This window comes from Corvus kubaryi, unplaced genomic scaffold, assembly GCF_017639235.1.
Source record: "Corvus kubaryi isolate FWS band 111438036 unplaced genomic scaffold, C.kubaryi_AGA036_p1.0 split1-37374, whole genome shotgun sequence".
Classification (NCBI taxonomy): Eukaryota; Metazoa; Chordata; class Aves; order Passeriformes; family Corvidae; genus Corvus; species Corvus kubaryi.
The window spans coordinates 885,729-901,457 of NW_024582079.1; the positions used below are offsets into that span (position 1 = coordinate 885,729).

The 15,729-nt window shown below is 49.7% G+C and overlaps 2 protein-coding genes across 4 annotated transcripts in view; both read right to left on the minus strand.

The window, feature by feature from the left end:
• The window catches only part of LOC121657853 (heterogeneous nuclear ribonucleoprotein H-like), a 16,047-nt gene extending 15,692 nt beyond the window's left edge, over window positions 1–355 (minus strand). Inside the window, exon 1 of the mRNA XM_042014005.1 lies at window positions 256–355. The gene's annotated coding sequence lies outside the window, so the exon portion shown is untranslated. The remainder of the gene's footprint in view (window positions 1–255) is intronic.
• An 8,328-nt stretch (window positions 356–8,683) lies between these two features.
• LOC121657855 (leukotriene C4 synthase-like) lies at window positions 8,684–15,054 on the minus strand. Of its 3 annotated transcripts, none has more exons than XM_042014024.1 (6): window positions 14,798–15,054; window positions 12,185–12,356; window positions 11,287–11,386; window positions 10,228–10,298; window positions 9,912–9,993; window positions 8,684–9,473 (listed from the first exon to the last, which is right to left on the minus strand). In XM_042014024.1, the coding sequence occupies exons 2-6, from the start codon at window positions 12,240–12,242 to the stop codon at window positions 9,347–9,349; spliced, it is 438 nt and encodes a 145-aa protein (XP_041869958.1). In that variant the 5' UTR covers window positions 12,243–12,356; window positions 14,798–15,054; the 3' UTR covers window positions 8,684–9,346. The 3 variants fall into 3 exon arrangements, with proteins under 3 accessions (XP_041869958.1, XP_041869957.1, XP_041869955.1); XM_042014023.1 differs by having other exon boundaries at window positions 12,185–12,360; XM_042014021.1 differs by lacking the exon at window positions 14,798–15,054 and adding an exon at window positions 14,221–14,724 and having other exon boundaries at window positions 12,185–12,360.
• Window positions 15,055–15,729: the final 675 nt, after the last annotated feature.

The window sequence follows — 15,729 nt, forward strand, 5'->3', positions numbered from 1 at the left end:
GATCATGGAGGGGGGAGCGCGCGACCGCCCCGGGGCTCCCGCGAGCCCCCGTGCCCCCAGCGCCCGTCGCTGGCCCTGGGTTCGAGTCCCCGGGGACCCAGGTTCGAGTCTCACCCCCGCCTTGGCTCCGGTTCGAGTCCCGCCCCCGCCCGTTCCGCTCCCCGGTTCCCGAACAGGGTGGCGGCCTTGTCCCTCCCCCCCACACCCGCACCGCCGCCCCCTCCTCGTCCCCGCTCCCCCGGCACCCCCGCTCACGGCGAGCTGCAGCCGCGGGGCTCCGGCGGCGATCGGCGGCTCCGCGCACTGCAGCACCGCCCGCCGCCGGTGTCAGCTGGGCTCGGCTCCGCCTCCTGCCGCGGCGGGGGCCGGGCACGGCGGGGCTTGCGCGGGCCTGGCCGGGGAGGCCTTGGGGGCTCATCCGCACCTTTGAGGGCCTTGTGTGTCAGCCCGGGCACGGGGAGCGGAGCCCGGCCTGAGCAGGCCCCGCTCGGGCACTGCTGGGGCTGTTTGGGTTTGGCGCAGGCGGTTCCTGTGCTGGAGCTGCCCCTGGGAATCCCCGAGTGGGTGCTGGGAATGGCCGCTTCCCACACGCCCTCTGCGCCCTCAGATCACGCTCTCCCAACCAGACCGCAAAGAATCATGAGCTGAGGCAACTTCAGGTTAAAATAGCTGCAAGGGAGCCGGTAGGATTGAGCAGATAACAGGTGACTTTAGGACTGTGGAGGTGTGGCATCGATTCCCAGCTTTGTTTCTGGCCGAGTGTTTGTGAGTGTAAAGCAAATCCCTTTGCTAATCCCTGTTGAAGCCTTCGCGTTTCTAGCAGCAAGATAATTATATTTTTTGGCTTTTTATAGTGTGTACTAATATTCATACACTGGGGTACATTTACTATATGTCATTTTACTAGTCTTGATTGGTATTTTTAGTCCCCATTACTGCATTTGAAAAAGGACAGAAATTTTTTTGTTGTTGTTTATGCATCATGATCCATGTGATTAAATGGCTTTAAAGAGAGCTGTAATGGCCGTTCTCTTGCTATCTAATTTACAGTGAGAAATGAAGCCTGATTTGCCTAGTATTTTCTTGATGTTTATTTAGTTAAACAGGATTCTGATTTAAAACCTCTCCTTAGAGGTCTCTTAGGAAATTAAAATCATCCCGTGTTCACACTGACAAAAATTTCTGGATATCCTTCCAGTGTTAGAAGAAAGGTCATATGACTTCTTTTGGCAAATATGTAACTGCTACAAATCTTAGGCAAAAACTCAACCTGCCTTTGATATATCCCACAGTAAGTTTGGTACAGCCACTTCCAGGGGAAGAACATGACTGTGAGCAGCAGGGGCAAGCAAAGACACAGACAGTTATCAGAAGACTTGTGATTAGCCAATGTATATGCTGTGTTTGAAAGACAAAAAGTAATTAACAATTAAAATGGAATTACTGCTGACAGAGCAGCCCTTTTTCTCAGAGGCCCTGGCTGGTTAAGTGCTTTTGCAAATAGGGGTGGTCCCATGATATGTGAGCACTTGCAGAGAGGGACACAGGAGATAAAAATCTTCCTGAAAACATTGCTACGGGATCTTCCTTCCATGATTTCTTCTAGAACTCAAGCATCGTGTTTACCTGGCTTTTTGTTTTATGGTGCGACCCTGACGCACCTTCCCCTCCAACAGAGCCAGTTGAACTCCAGTGTGTGTGTCACAGCTCACACTGCAGCTCTGGATACATGTGAATTTCCTGAAAGGGATTCAAAATTTCAGTTTCATTCCTGCGATGGGGAAGGCACACCTGCTGTCCAGACAGCAGGGGAGAGGAGCTGCTCTCATTTTCCTATTTGCATTCCCAGAAGGTTTTGCCTCATTCAAGTCAGCTGGGGCACTGAGGGCTGTAATCCAAGCTGAGCTCAGCCTGCTGGGTGTTGTAGTGCATCAGGTAGAAAATGGGCAAAGAGATGGCCTCCAGAGCAGAAATCTTCTGGAAAAGCAATCTGTCAGATAGTCACAGCCCCTGTGAAGCATCCCGAATTCCCTACAGGTTCATGGAGAGGAGCCCCAGTCCAGCCTGCAGAGAGATGCATGAAGCTGACTACACATGTGGAGTGTTACACTGGACCAAAGTAAAGCTCTTGAAACCTGCTACCTGTTCAAGAATTTTCTGGTTTATACCAGTCTCTCTTTGTTATCTTGCTTACGCTTCTTTCCAGGGCAAGAAAATAATGGAGAAAATCTGCAGCTCTGGTTTAAGGGTTCCGTAGTCATGCAAGCATATGGAGACACTTTGTGTGTCTGGAAGTGAAGCAGATGCTCATTTCTGAGTAGGTTTTGGAGATATTTTTGCAATGCAAAAAATAATTACCAGTGATTCTTCATGGTTCATCATTTGCTATTACAGGGAGAATTGATCAGAACTTAAATACCTAAACTGAAGAGATGACAGAACTCATTGTCCATCATCACTGCATGCACCTTCCCTTTCTTTCTTAGCTAAATGTTATCCTTTTCTTCTGCTGCCGCCATCACAAAGTTAATTTTTCATGTCTCAGCTACATGTGTTGCATGTGCCTCATGTTTGCATGTAAGCACCTATAATTCAGGATCTTACAGTTAATCTGCAAACCTGATTAACTCTCAGCAGCTGACTGAAAAGCAGCTGACTTGCTTTTCATCTGGGATCTGAAAACAGGGAATACATGGAAGTCTTATACTACCAATGCTTTGTATGTTTCTCTGTGTGTGTGACCTCCAGTCAAAAACCCTACCATTCAATTATAACCTTTCTGTTATTTCCCATGGCTTTTGAAACAGCCTCTAGCTGTGACGCTGTGACAAATAGAAGCTAAACAATGCTATTAAAAATGCATGATGTGTGTTCTGCTATATTAGATAACACGGCCACGTTCATCACCCACTAACGCTGCCAATTCACAGCCTTGCCAGTGCAGCCTCCCTCCTATGTTTGCTTTGGAGAATTTAAGAGGATTTTTGACTACACTTCACCTTTCTTCCTTTTCACCCTTTTTTTTTTTTTACCTTTATTCATTATTATTCATATAGCATATTATTATTCATATAGCACAGATCTGATAGAGCTCATGTTTCCCAGCTTTCCTAAACTGTAATTCACTAAGAAGCCAAGCTGGAAAACAGTTGGGGAGATTAATAAACACTGGTTTAGTGAAAAGCAGAATCCCAAGTCCCTTGTTTTCTCTGGGGCCACTGCTGCACTGTTTGAAGCTATCACCCTTCTCTTTGTGCCAGCAGCTTATCCACAGCTCGTGCTCACCATCCTTTGCCATCGTGAGAATGACGAGTTGTCTCTCTTCTACTCCCTCGATGGTTGCACCCTCTCAGGGCTGGGCTGAAAGTTTACCAGCCCGGTGTTTCTCCGTTTGTCAGTGGAACCCAGGCCTGTCAACGTTCTGGTTTTGCAGCATTAGAACTGGGCAGAACACCTGGTTTTTACAGCTGGAGCTGCCCCGCTGTGTGAGCAGGGCCAAGCGGGGTGAGGTGTCTCCTACAGCGTGCTGCGGGTATCTGCCTGTTCTGCTGCCTGAGCTCTGTGGGCATGAGTCAGCTCTGGTCCAGGAGCCATCTGGCTGAGCAGCGCCGTGCTGAGCTCATCAGGCTGCTCCCGGGAAAGGTTTCTTCACTCAGGCAGAACATTAGCAGCACCTTGGCAGTTCATCTGTGTGCTGCCCGGAGAGAGGTGGGAAAGTGGCCACTCACATACCTCCAAGGAGCCTTGTCTGCATTTCTTTGTGCCCTCCCAGAAGGAGAACGAGCTGTAAAGCTGTAGATACTCGACGGTGGGGTGACTCAGTCCAGTGCTGGGAGAGAGTGTGCTGTGGTACTGTATCAGGGCAGGCAGCAGTCCTGAGCTCGTTATCCTGGCCAACCGCATTCATGAAATGGATCCTATTTTAGCCACTCGCCAACTGCAGGCTCAGAAGTAGAGACCACAACAGCTCTCATGATGATCCCTTTTACCCCTTGCAGGCAATGTCGCCTTAGTAATTTGGGGTCACCCAGCTTTCTCTTGTCAACTGTTGCAACATCAAAGCAACACAGCCGATGCACATGCTCAGGCACAGATCTTTTATTCTCTCACTCCAGAAGTGCTCTGTGAATCCTCCTGAGTGCTGACCCTTTTGCTCTTCTTACATGACTTTTACCTTTAGTCCCTGAACAGAGAGCCTGGCACAGCATCGGTGGGGGCTGGAGCTGGGCATGCACTTCTCTAAGGTTCCACAGCAGGTGGTCAGTTTTCCTTTGCAGGGAGGGCATTCACAGAGCCCTGTCCATCTTATGTATACTGTGGCTCTGCCCTCACCTGGGGAAAGGTGAATTCTTGGAGCTATCTTACAAGTGGTAATTGCTGGGAGGTAGAAAACTGATGAGAATGAGGCAAATTGTAACTTTAGAGTGTGGATTTTCCTGGCCTCCTGACCTGCTAACATACGGAGTTGCAGATAGCTTTGGTTTTGCTTAGACTTTACCCCACTATCAAGTGCAGGAACGGTTTTTACTGCACTGGGTTATGGTCTGTGGTTAATGTAAAGGGAGAACTTGCCTACGGGTGAGGGGCCTGCTCTCACTGGCCTGTATGAAACACCCTGTGCCTGCATCCGCTGCTGCATCTCCTCCGTCATGGTGTGGGGGTGATGTTTAAGCCAAGCACGGTGTTCTCAAACCGCAGGTATGACACAGGTCAGCCACAGTCATGCTCTTCACCCCAGTCCATCTCAGCCTCTCCGGTGAGGGTTATGCTCTTGCACCCTCACTTTCCAATTCCCACTCCAAAGCGCTCCTTCCCCTGACCTTGTTCTGTTACAGGCCCAGCAGGTCTGTGTGTCCATATGTTTACTCGGATCAAGAGGGTTCTGGATCTCACTGCCCATAATGTTCTTCCTATTTTTGGCATTGATGGACACTCATCCATCAATGATGGCTCAAAACGACTGTACTGCAAAGCAGGCAACCCCCAAAATGCTGTGACAACGACAGTGAGGCCTCTGCACACTCAGCACATAAAATGGGTCACTAGCAGGGGCATTCCACTCACACAGCTCCCTGTGCCCGCCTTTCTTTTTCCTTGCCCTTGAAGTCATTTGCATGTAAACAAGTAAAACTTAGACAAGGGGTAACAAAGTGACGGTGAGGAAAGGTGAGGGGAAAGGAAAGTGTCCCACAGTCCTGCTCTGGAAACTGTATCCTCACAGCTCCTGCCGGCTGGCTCCCCAAAGCTCTGATCCTGGTGCTGCTGCAGAAATAAAGGCCCATTGAGAACTCTGGCTCCAAATTAGCATTTGAATTCCCTTGTAGCCCGTTGTCAGATGGGCAGGAGGTGGGTGCTAGTCTCGGTTGCTCAGCGCTGATACACAAAGGTGGCTTTAAAAGATCCTTATTTTTCTGAGGGAAAGATATGCATTGCTCAGACTGAGCATACTTTGTGTTTTCCTTTCTTTTCGTTTTTCCTTTCCGTCTCCCATTCTTCTCCATTTCACCCCTTTCCTGGAACAGGCTGAGGCACAGATATACACGTCTGGGTATTGTTAGCCCTGTCTGACCTACTTCTCTCCCTCCCCTTGGCCCTGTGTTATGGATGCTGGTACTATGGAAACCTGGTTTACATGCCAGTGCCACAAAGCCGGGGCCACCAGCTGCACCCTCCTTTCCCGGCCCCACCGGAGTTTCCCTCCCAAACACCCCCCAAAGAAAGTTAGCAGCCCTGCTTCCCGGGGAAGTTCAAGAGTGTCCTCCATCCGTCCCACCAAGCCGTGCTCCGGAGGGACTGGGGTGCTCTTCTGTGGGCTTGGGGGCACCAGTGCTGTTCTTCCTCATGCCAGGGCACAGTATTTCAGCCTGGCGGCCGCTTGTACAGCCACCACTGCCCGCACTAGACCTGTCCGTGCCCGTATCCGGCAGGGGCCAGCACGTCACGGATAGGGAAGTACACGTGGGTGCCCTTGAAATTTTCAAGATAATAAGCTACAAACTTCTGCACCGTAATCCAAAAGTCTTGCAGGAACCTGGCTGGGATCCTGGGAACGCGGCGGTGGGAGCACGGCGATGGGAACACGTGCGTGCGGCGGTGCCTGCGGCGGGTGGCAGCTGCTCTGTGCGGGGACGGAGCTCTGCACTTCCACCGTCACTCGCGTGGAACCCGCCCCGTCGGGGACTGAGGCTTGTTTACAAGTTCAGCCTCTGCATCTCTTGTGATAAAAAAGTTCTCGCTGGTTCTGCGGGTTTCCTTTGCTCTCTGCTGGCCTCCCATCCGGCTGACTGCTTATCCTGGGAGCCTGCGGCACTATCAGAGTGGATTTGCTTCCAAATATCGCACGCCAAACGTTTTTCTCCCCGTTGCTGGCAATGAACTGGCAGCCGTAAGGGGAGGAAGCAGGAAGGAGCTCTGGAGACCGCAGAGCGGTTTGCAGGGACTCTTTATGTCTGTGGTAAGCGTCCCAGGAGATTCCTGCGAGGCTCCAGGACTCACCAAAGGCGAGAAGCCAGAGCCTGGCCCAGCACGGATCAAACTTGAAGGAGGCGGATTTGTGCATGAGTGCCAGAAGCCGTGTCTGTGTCGGCTGCCTGGTGAGCGCTGCCCCGGGCACCTCTCGGGGTGCAGCCAGGGATGCTGGGGCACAGGTGGCGGGCCCGGAGCTGTCGGTGGTCGCTGTCCTTGGACACCCCCGGGCCCCCCGTCGCCCTCGGCCCCCGCCCTCGCTCAGCCGCGGGGCACCGGCGCCCTCTCCCGACGCCGGGGGGAAGCGGCGGGGGCCGGGACGGCGGGAGCGGTCACAAATCCCGGGAGGAGGGGGGACAGAAATCTCGGGGGGAATAGGGACACGAATCCCGACAGGAGCAGGGCTGACGGCGTGGGCCTGTCCCCTATGGCGGGGGCAGCGGTGGGACCCTCCCTCTCAGCGCTGAGAGGGAGGATCTGAGCCCACGGAAGAGCAGCAGTGCCGCTGGCAGTTGATCGCTCTTAGACTGGTGCTCACAAGGGTGGCTTTCACACCTGTGACCCGGGGTGGCAGGTGCAGCCCCCCAGCACACCCTGTGCCAGCCCAGCGGCTCCTCAGCACCTCTGCAGCAGGTGCAAGTGGGCAAACTGGTGCCATACAGCACCAGCACAGCGTGCTGGGCAGCAGCAGCATGGCTTGGGTAAATCCCAAAATCATTGTCTAGTTGAGCCGTGGATCGGCGTAAAGTGGTTTTGTTCGACTGATGAAGCAGCAGAGCAATGACAGCAGCCTTGGTGGAGGGGAGCAGCTTCTCTTCTGCTCAGGGCACCTGAAATGGCCCCTCTGACAGTGGTTTGAAGGGCTGATGATGTGCCTGTCAGATTTTCTGTGGCAGAACTGGTGATGGCAGCCACCAAGGCCAGAGCTTGACTGTGCCGTGCCAGGATTTTTAATGGTCTTCTGTGCATCCAAGGGGAGAAGCCAGCTACAATCTTACTGCTGAATCATTAATTTCCCTCTCTGAGTCATCCTGCGGCCCTGTCACACACAGAGCGGACACAAGCAGGGCTGAGGTGGGCAGTGGCTCCAGGTTGATACAGCAGGTTTAGAAAACTGGTTGTAGGATAAAAGACAGAGATTGTGTCTGCAGAACGAGTGAGCACCCAGTCGGACTAACCCCAGAAAGCAGGGTTTTGACATGCAGTCAGGACCTGCACCAGCAGCTGGGGCCGGTCCTTCTGCATTAACTCTCTGTGAGGTGACTGGTTATACTGGTAAAAAGGTGAGGACTGGGGGCCAACTTCAGGAGATGGTAGGACCTGTTAATGCAAAGGCTAAGTGAAATCTCCCTGCGAAATCTGTTCCTCCCTGACCTTGCTAAGGCAAAGCCAGGGTTAAACGATGCTCAGACTTTCCTGAAATGTGTCACCAAAGTTGTCAGGAGAAAAAGTTGTTGTTTGTCTTGCTGTGACATCTGAGGATTCCTGTGAGGATGGGGCCCTACTGCACTGAAAACTTTGCAGAGACAAGTGTTATACAGTTATTTTTGTTTGGCTTTAAGCCTTCCCCTGCAGTGTTTGCCAGTTTCAATGCAGCAGCATGACTCCAAGGCAGGAGAGCCTGAAAGGGAAATGGACTGGGGGCTTTGCTGGAGAAGCCAGTTTAAAATGCATGGAAGGAAAAGAAACAATGTGAAAAATGAATCAGTTCCTCCAAAAAGCCCCTGTCGTTTGTTCTTACAGTCCAGATACGCCTACTGCTGGGAAAAGGAGGGGAGAGCAGTGGGCTTTACAATGTGGTTGGACTGGCATCATGCTCATGCAATTACTTTCAGTCTCTGGATTTGGTGTGAATTCCCCCTGTGATGACACACAGCACTGCTGGCATTTCCTGAGCTGTTACACCAACATGAGGGCACCAGTGGCCAAAAGCATCAGTGTTGTGAATACAGGACTCGTGAAAATCCAGCCTCTCCTGATGCAGGTGGGACCTGAGCACTGGGCAAACCACTTTTTGGTGCTGAGTGGCTCAGCACTCAATCCATGAGCTCAACATCTCCAAAAATCAGCTTCTCCCTCCTCAGAGCTCTCCTCCCACGTCTCCCAGGGTTGCAGGCTGCCTTGGACTGCACATCAGAGAAACAAAAGCAGCCACCTTGCACTCACACACTCATGTTTGTGTTCTCTGCTAGCTGCAGACTCACAAAGAGACACCCACTTCAGCAAGTTCAGTAACCTTTTATTTGTGCCCGTTGTCACTGGGCTGAGTTCGAAGTGGCACATGCAGCAGTGGTGATGAGTTTGCATAGTCCGATTTACAGCAGTGGTTGATAACCAGCATGAGGGCACTAATAGACTTTTACACAACATGTTGGTGGCTGCTCCAGTTTATCCCTCACCTCTTTTGTTATGTCTCAACCCACATCTAGTTCTAAACAAATACGTTCCTTAGGTGTGGACCTTGGAAAACTGCCATGAATCCGTGTTCTGTGCCATGGGCTGAAGGCAGAGCTGCTGGAGAATAGGCAACACATGGCACTTCCCTTTGGCAACTCACTGGGAAACTCAGACTGAGAAGAAATTGCTTTTATATGTCCAGTTTTTCTAAAACTGTCCTTGTTTTGGATTGTTGTTTCTGCATCAGACACAATGGAGCCACCACATGTGGAGCACTTGGCACACAAAGTGCCGTGGGGGAAAAATATCCCCCGAAGAGCTCAGCAGTTCCTGCCAGTGCTGGGCAGTGAGCAAGGAGGTGTTAAAAGCTCAGGTGAGGGTGGATTTCTCACAGGGGGCTGTCGATTTGCAGGTGGTCTGTTAAGGCAGGCAGGAGGGAGCAGCACTTGAAGATGAGGACAGTGATGAGGGACAGAGGAGTGGGTCATGCTGTGAGAAGCTGGAGGATGTTCAGCCCTACATAGTGAGAGAGGAAGAAATGCAGGATGCCCAGGGCTGACATTGCAATGAGAATCCAGAGAACTCCAGCGCTGAAGTACATCGGGGTGAGCCTGGTGGGAGAGAGGCAGCTGCTGACACTGAGCTTCCCGCCTGGGAACAGCCCCTTCCTCCCTGCAGAAGTGGGGTGGAAAGGCAGCCCCTGGCTGTCCCCTGCCTCCTGCGTGGGGTCCCATGCTCTGCTTCCACCTCAAGGGAGCAAACACACATACCCAAAAGGGCTTGGGGAAGCTCCAGCCTTGTCCAGTACCTGTGTTGCTGCCCAGCCCTGTATCCATGTTCACATTATGCCACAGAGACAAGGCTGAGTCATGCAGGAACCCCAAAGCATCCAAGAGTCCTGAGCTTCCCCAAAGCACATTATGTTCCCAAATACAAACCCCTCAAGGGTTACCCTGTGCTCCCCTGAGTGCTGCTGTATGCGTGTGTGTGTGTGTGCAAGAGTGTGTAAGTGTGTAAGAGCATGCAAGAGTGTGTGTGACTGTTTTCACCTTTCTGAGGATGATGTCTTGTATCCCATAAAGTAGCAGTAGCGGGCGCAGAGATAGAGCAGACCCAAGGCTGCAGCCAGACCTGGGATTAGGAGAGATGACAGTGACCATCTCCAAAAGCTTTTCAGAGCTACTTGGAACCAAGGAGGTAGCCCAAGGTGAAGGAATAGAGACTCTGTGTCCTCTGGCTCTACCCTCCCATCAGAGACAGAATTACTGCTGAATTTATTGTTCAGACATCGAGCAGGACCTGAGAACTGAGGCAGCACCCAGGGGAACAGATCCAGTGACAAACCAGGTAATGGGATATTCTCACCTTGATGGAAGAAGAGCCCAGCCTGCCACAGAAGTGCCAGGAAGATAGGAAAATACTCAGAGGAGTTCACCCTGGCAGGAAAGAGAAAGGTCATAAACTAGGGAAAGGAAGGAAGTTCTTCCTCTTTTGCTTCCCCTAGCAGTTTCCAGACCCTGGAGGCTTTTGCTTTTTAGACCTGATGTTGTCATAAAAAGCCTCCAGGCTTGCACCTTTCCCCGCAGTTCCTGTCCCAGCTTTATTCACAGAAATCAAACAGTGGAAGGGTCTCCAGGGCACAAGAAATTAAGTGAAAGATTCCCAGGTCTGACTGTGCACAGAAAGGCTCTATGAACCACTGCCACTGCCCCTTCCCAAGTTCTGCAGCTCAAACCCTGTTGTCAATGCCCCAAAGCCTTGAGCAGATAAGGCCAGAGCAGCCTGGGCTTTGTGCAGGAGTTGGAGGGAGCACATAACTGTTGGGATTGTTTGTATGCCATGCCCTGTCCTCCCAAAGGCACAGTAGCACCAAAAGATGCTGGATGAAGCTGAGTCTAGGCTGGTGAAGGAGCAAAGAACGGGATGGCTGAGGGGATCCAGCTCCAGCTACTCAGTTGCTTTTTTTCCAGTGGTCAGCTACAACAAAAGTGGAAGCTCCTCCCTCCCCAGTGCAGCCCTAGCACAGAAGTCACAGCAGAGAAGCTGGATTATCCTCATCCCAGCTCCAGCTGAGATCTCTCTGGGAACTTGTCCTTCCCCGTGAGTGAGATTCAGAGCAGGGCTGAAGGTGCCTGAGGTTTGGACATCACTTGGACAAAACCAACCTAAGTCTCAGGCACCAAGGGTTATGTCTTTAGGAGCCCTTCACTGTACAGCAGATTCCTGTGTAGTTTCTATCAGCAATGGCTGGTTTAGGACTCAAGACCCAACCCAATCCTGATGTTGACTCTTCAACCCATTAATTAACCTCGAGGGAGGTGAGTAATTGCTTAATTACAGTCCCAGGAAAAGAATAGCAAAGCAGGGGAAAGGCAGTGTGATTACACGAGATCTGACAAACGTCAGATAAGAGGAGTTTCTTACTGTGCTCGAAAGATCCTTTCAAATTCAGGAGGGCCTGAAATCTTTGGAGGTGAAATGCCAAACAGCCTCCTAGAATAGATCACCTGGAGGAAGAAGTAAGCTGCAGCAAAAGAGAGAAAAGTAGCAGTGGTCAGTCAAGGTGGGGTCAGGAGCTGGCCAGAGGCTGGGGAAAAAGATCTGCAGTCTCCTCCTAACCCCACACCCCCACATAGCAGAGAAAGTTAGAGTAAAGTCCCAGGTACCTTTTAGATAAGCAAAAGGAATGACCCAGAGCTATACTGAAGCAAGGAATATCAATCACGTACCACCAGTGTTATCTGCTTTCTTGCATAATCTGCAGATGGTAATTTCTACAGAAATTGTTACACAATTCAGATGCACTTTGTTACTGACAATTTCAAGGTTTTTTCAATCTCTGAATTTTTTTCCCCTTCTGTATTCTGATATCTGTGTAGGGATGGAACTAATGCCGCAGATAAGCCACCCAAACACTGAATTAAATTGTCATGCAATGTGGACCCATGGCTGGGAGATGTTCCATGTGATCCACCACAGCCCATCCTTCCACCTTTTCACATCGCAGAGCTCTTCGTATGCACACATATTCATGCACTGCAGGAGCTGCTGTAAGCCCAAAGAGGGAAATCCTACATGTTTGTAGAGGGAAAGATCTACCAAAAAATTTCTGAATGGAGGGGGTAGGTCAGTTCAGAGAAAAGGCTTCCTATTCACCATTTGGTTGAATGTTTTCCAGAACCCAGACAAGATATCAGTTCACTGTCTGAAAAGCAGTGCCAGTGCCACAGGAGACATTAAATATGAAAGGAAAAGAAAATCAGTGGAGTTACAGCAGATTGATCCAGCAAGTATTTGAGCACACACATCCGATCATCCCTACCTTGCTCCAGGACTCCCAGGACTGTCACAGCGGCCAGCCAATGAATCTGATCCAACATACTGACTTCTCCAGACCCTAGAAAATCTTATTTCTTGATCAGAAGTTCCTCTGGCCAGGTTCAGTCCTTCCTGATGTGGCAGTTGGCAATGGTAGCTGGCAGCCTAGGTTTGTTCTAACTGAACAAACAAAGCAAAGATTTTGAGTGTGTTACTGACACCCAGGAGGAGCCTGGCTTGCCCATTATCATATGCACTGTGGAAATGTAAATCAGTGGAGACAGGCTTAATGGAGTATTTCCGTTCCCACCCACCCTTTTCCAGGAACAGAGTTATGAGGAAGTGGAAAAGCCAAGAGAGAGACAAATGTGAGAGATAAGGGAACTGGGAGCTGAATGGATGGACAAATCTCAATAGCCCACTAATCCACTCCCCCCAGGGCATCTGCTTTAGGCCAAGGCACATCCCTTTCGATGATGTTGCAGGAGGTACCAAAGCCCTGCTTGGGCTGTTAAGTCGCGCCAGAGCACAGGCAGCATTCCAAGGTATATATCCCTGTGTACATAATCCGACGTACACTCTGGGTAGCATGTGTTGGGCACAGAGAATGACTTCGGGCCACAACACTGAGACAGCCTCAAATAAAGCCCCTGCATGAAAAACCCTCTGAGAGGGTAAGACAGGATGTGATAAAGTATAAAAGGTCTTTAGATCTGTCCTGCACAATGATATTTTATCTGATGATGGGTCCTGCAGAATGACTGTCACCCACCAAGGGAGTTTCAGAGCCAACCCTTGTCCCAGAAAGGCTGGGAGATGTGCACTTAAGGCTTCTGATCAATCCTCAGCCCAATGAATTCTCATCATAAACACCAGAGTGAGTTCTTTCTGGGGAAAACCTGCAGAATTCATCAGGACATAGCAAAAAGAAAATTACATTTTCACGTGTCAGGAGAGACCCATTTATTTAGTTCCCATCTAACAGCACAAAGCTGGCACAGACAAAAGCTGCTGGGACCACCAGGTTTGTTTCCTTCCTCTCTCTTCATTTGAAGAATTCTCCCATCAGACCAGGGAAAAAGGAAAGTGGATTAACACAAAGTGATCGTTGAACACCACTATATAGAAAGTTATATTAAAGCAGTTTACAGAAATTACATCATATGCCTGATGTCTTTGATAGGCTTTCTAAGAAGCAATATGCTGGTTCTGGTTTTCTGCCTCTCTATAAGGTGTAAAGGCACCCGAAATGGCTATAACAATGTCCCAGCTTAGTATTTTTCCAAATATCAAATACACGCCCCATTGTTTTTCAAACACCAGCTCTAAGATTAATTCCTTTATTTCAGAATTGAACCTTTTTCATTGCAGTGACTGTTTAGAAATATGAGGAACATTGTGTTTTGTTTTCTTCTATTTAGTTGTCAAAGAAATTAAGAACTCCCCTGTGTCAGCTCAAGAAGGGCAGAGGCCTTGCAGTGCATAATGATGTTTGATTTCCCTCTGCTCCTGTCTGATAACAGACTGTTAGTGAAAGAAAATAAAGAAAACAACTGAACAGAAAAGATTTGAGTTTACACCTCCATCAGATGACAGTGCAGTGTAAGCTGCATCAACAGTGTGAAATGTGTGTAATGGAATCTGGGCCAGGAGGAGCTGCACAGGCTGCCATAGAGCGTTCCTGGTCTCCAGATCATCATCAGACACAAAACACTTCTAGTGTCATCATCTAGCATGGTCTAAATATAATAAAGGCCAACAGAAATATGAATGAATAAACAAGCACAGATGTCTCCCCCCTCCTCCTCCCTCCTCCGTAAGCATAATTTTTCAAGCTGTTTTTAAACTCCTGAAGAGCACAACGTTTTTCTTGTCCCTGTTTCTCACCATCAGAACTCGTTTTATTTTCAATTCTCCCTCAGTGTTTACAAGGAAGAGGCACAAGTATCCCGGTCCCAGCACCAAATGCCCCTGGATGACAGACTGCTGTGGGTGGGCAGCCTCCGCACCTGTGGACCGCAGCGGATTGCAAAACCTTACCCTCCGAGGCTGACACGGACCAGTTCCCTTCTAGGCAAAGACAAATCCTGCAGTCCTAGGTGCACCTCAGGATGGATTTGTTGAGCAGGAGCTACTGAAATGCTGTAACCCTGTCCCAATCCCCAGCTCTGCACTCCAGGTTATGCCCTGTGAATGTGTCCCTGCATCAAACGGCACAGACCAAAGTCCTCATACCTCCCACTGAGTCATCACTGGAGGCATTACTCTGTGCCCATGGCTGCCTCTGCCACCTCTTCCTGCAGCCAGTAATCCTTTCTGCCTCCTAATTTTCACTTCAGGGATGCACTTTGAGGTGGACTGCGACACCAATAGGGATTAAAAATCATCTTTGGGGAGAAAAATGATCAACACAATGCCTTGGAGGAGTTTTAAGCATCCATAGAGTTTGCAGCACCTATTACTTGCCCGGAGCAGCAGGGCAAGGAGAAGCCAGCAGTGCTGAGTCCAGCACCATTACATGCAGTAAGATTCCCTGGAAATGTATTTCAGGAGCGTACAACAGCTTGAGAGCTTTCTGTCAGTGGAAGGGAGAACATTTTGCAGATGAGCAACTTACCCTTCAGCTGTGAAGCATGGAGGTGCCTCGTTCTTCCAATCCTATTGCACAAATATGGAAGTATTTTCTAATGCAGGTCATACTTGTGCTTCCTTTCCTCCGAATCCTTTTGCAGCCACTGTGGATATCCAAACCCGTGACTGTGGAACTGCTTGTGAGAACAATTACTGTCTTTGTAACAACCACACAGAAAAAAAGAGGGGAGGGTTTATTCAAAAGAATTTTTTCTCACAGAGAAGAAAGAATTTTACTAGTTCAAGAGAAAGAAAGAGAGCTCAACTCCCAGCAACTCAAGTCTGTTCAAGACAGCTCCTCAGGGTGGGGTGGTGGGGTTGGCGATGCGCCTTCCTGAACTCCCATTCATTCCCATGGAGGCTTCTCTTAAACTCAGACTAACGTGTTGAGATTTTCATGGAATTCTTGGATTTTCCATCTGTGAAAGGAAGGACAGGCTAAAAATATGGCAAGAAAAAACCCCAATTCATTATTTTTCCCCTTAGGAACTGGCCACATGTTCCCAGGAACTGCAGAACAGCTGCATACAATTTCTGCTCTGTGATTCCCAACAGGACTCAGAGGAAGCCATGAGCTGGCTGAGATCTCCTGTGTGCTTTGAAATGTGTCCTGGGTTCTGCATTTTGATATAACCATAAAAACTCTGCATAACAAGAAGTACCATATCTTCCTAAAATGAGCATCTATCCAGAGGTTCCTCCTCTCACAAAGTAAAAGAGCAGGTGGTTGGTTTTATCAGCAACATCCAGGTTGGCATTATACAACGCACTTCTTGGAGTACAAACTCAGTGCGTATTGGAGATGTGCCTTAGCCTGTTCATCAAGACTGATTTCAGACCATATTCCTGGCATTTATATATCTATGGTGGATCAAAGCGATCACATAAATGTTCACAAATATTTAGTTACAGCAAAAT

Excerpts from the sequence above, each read along its gene's own strand:
- LOC121657855 (XM_042014024.1), bottom strand. The coding sequence starts at position 12,242 with ATGTTGGATCAGATTCATTGGCTGGCCGCTGTGACAGTCCTGGGAGTC. Across the intron at positions 11,387-12,184 it reads CCTGGGAGTCCTGGAGCAAG|CTTACTTCTTCCTCCAGGTG; the intron begins GTAGGGATGATC and ends CTTTTGCTGCAG. Across the intron at positions 9,994-10,227 it reads TGGGCTCTTCTTCCATCAAG|GTCTGGCTGCAGCCTTGGGT; the intron begins GTGAGAATATCC and ends TCCTAATCCCAG.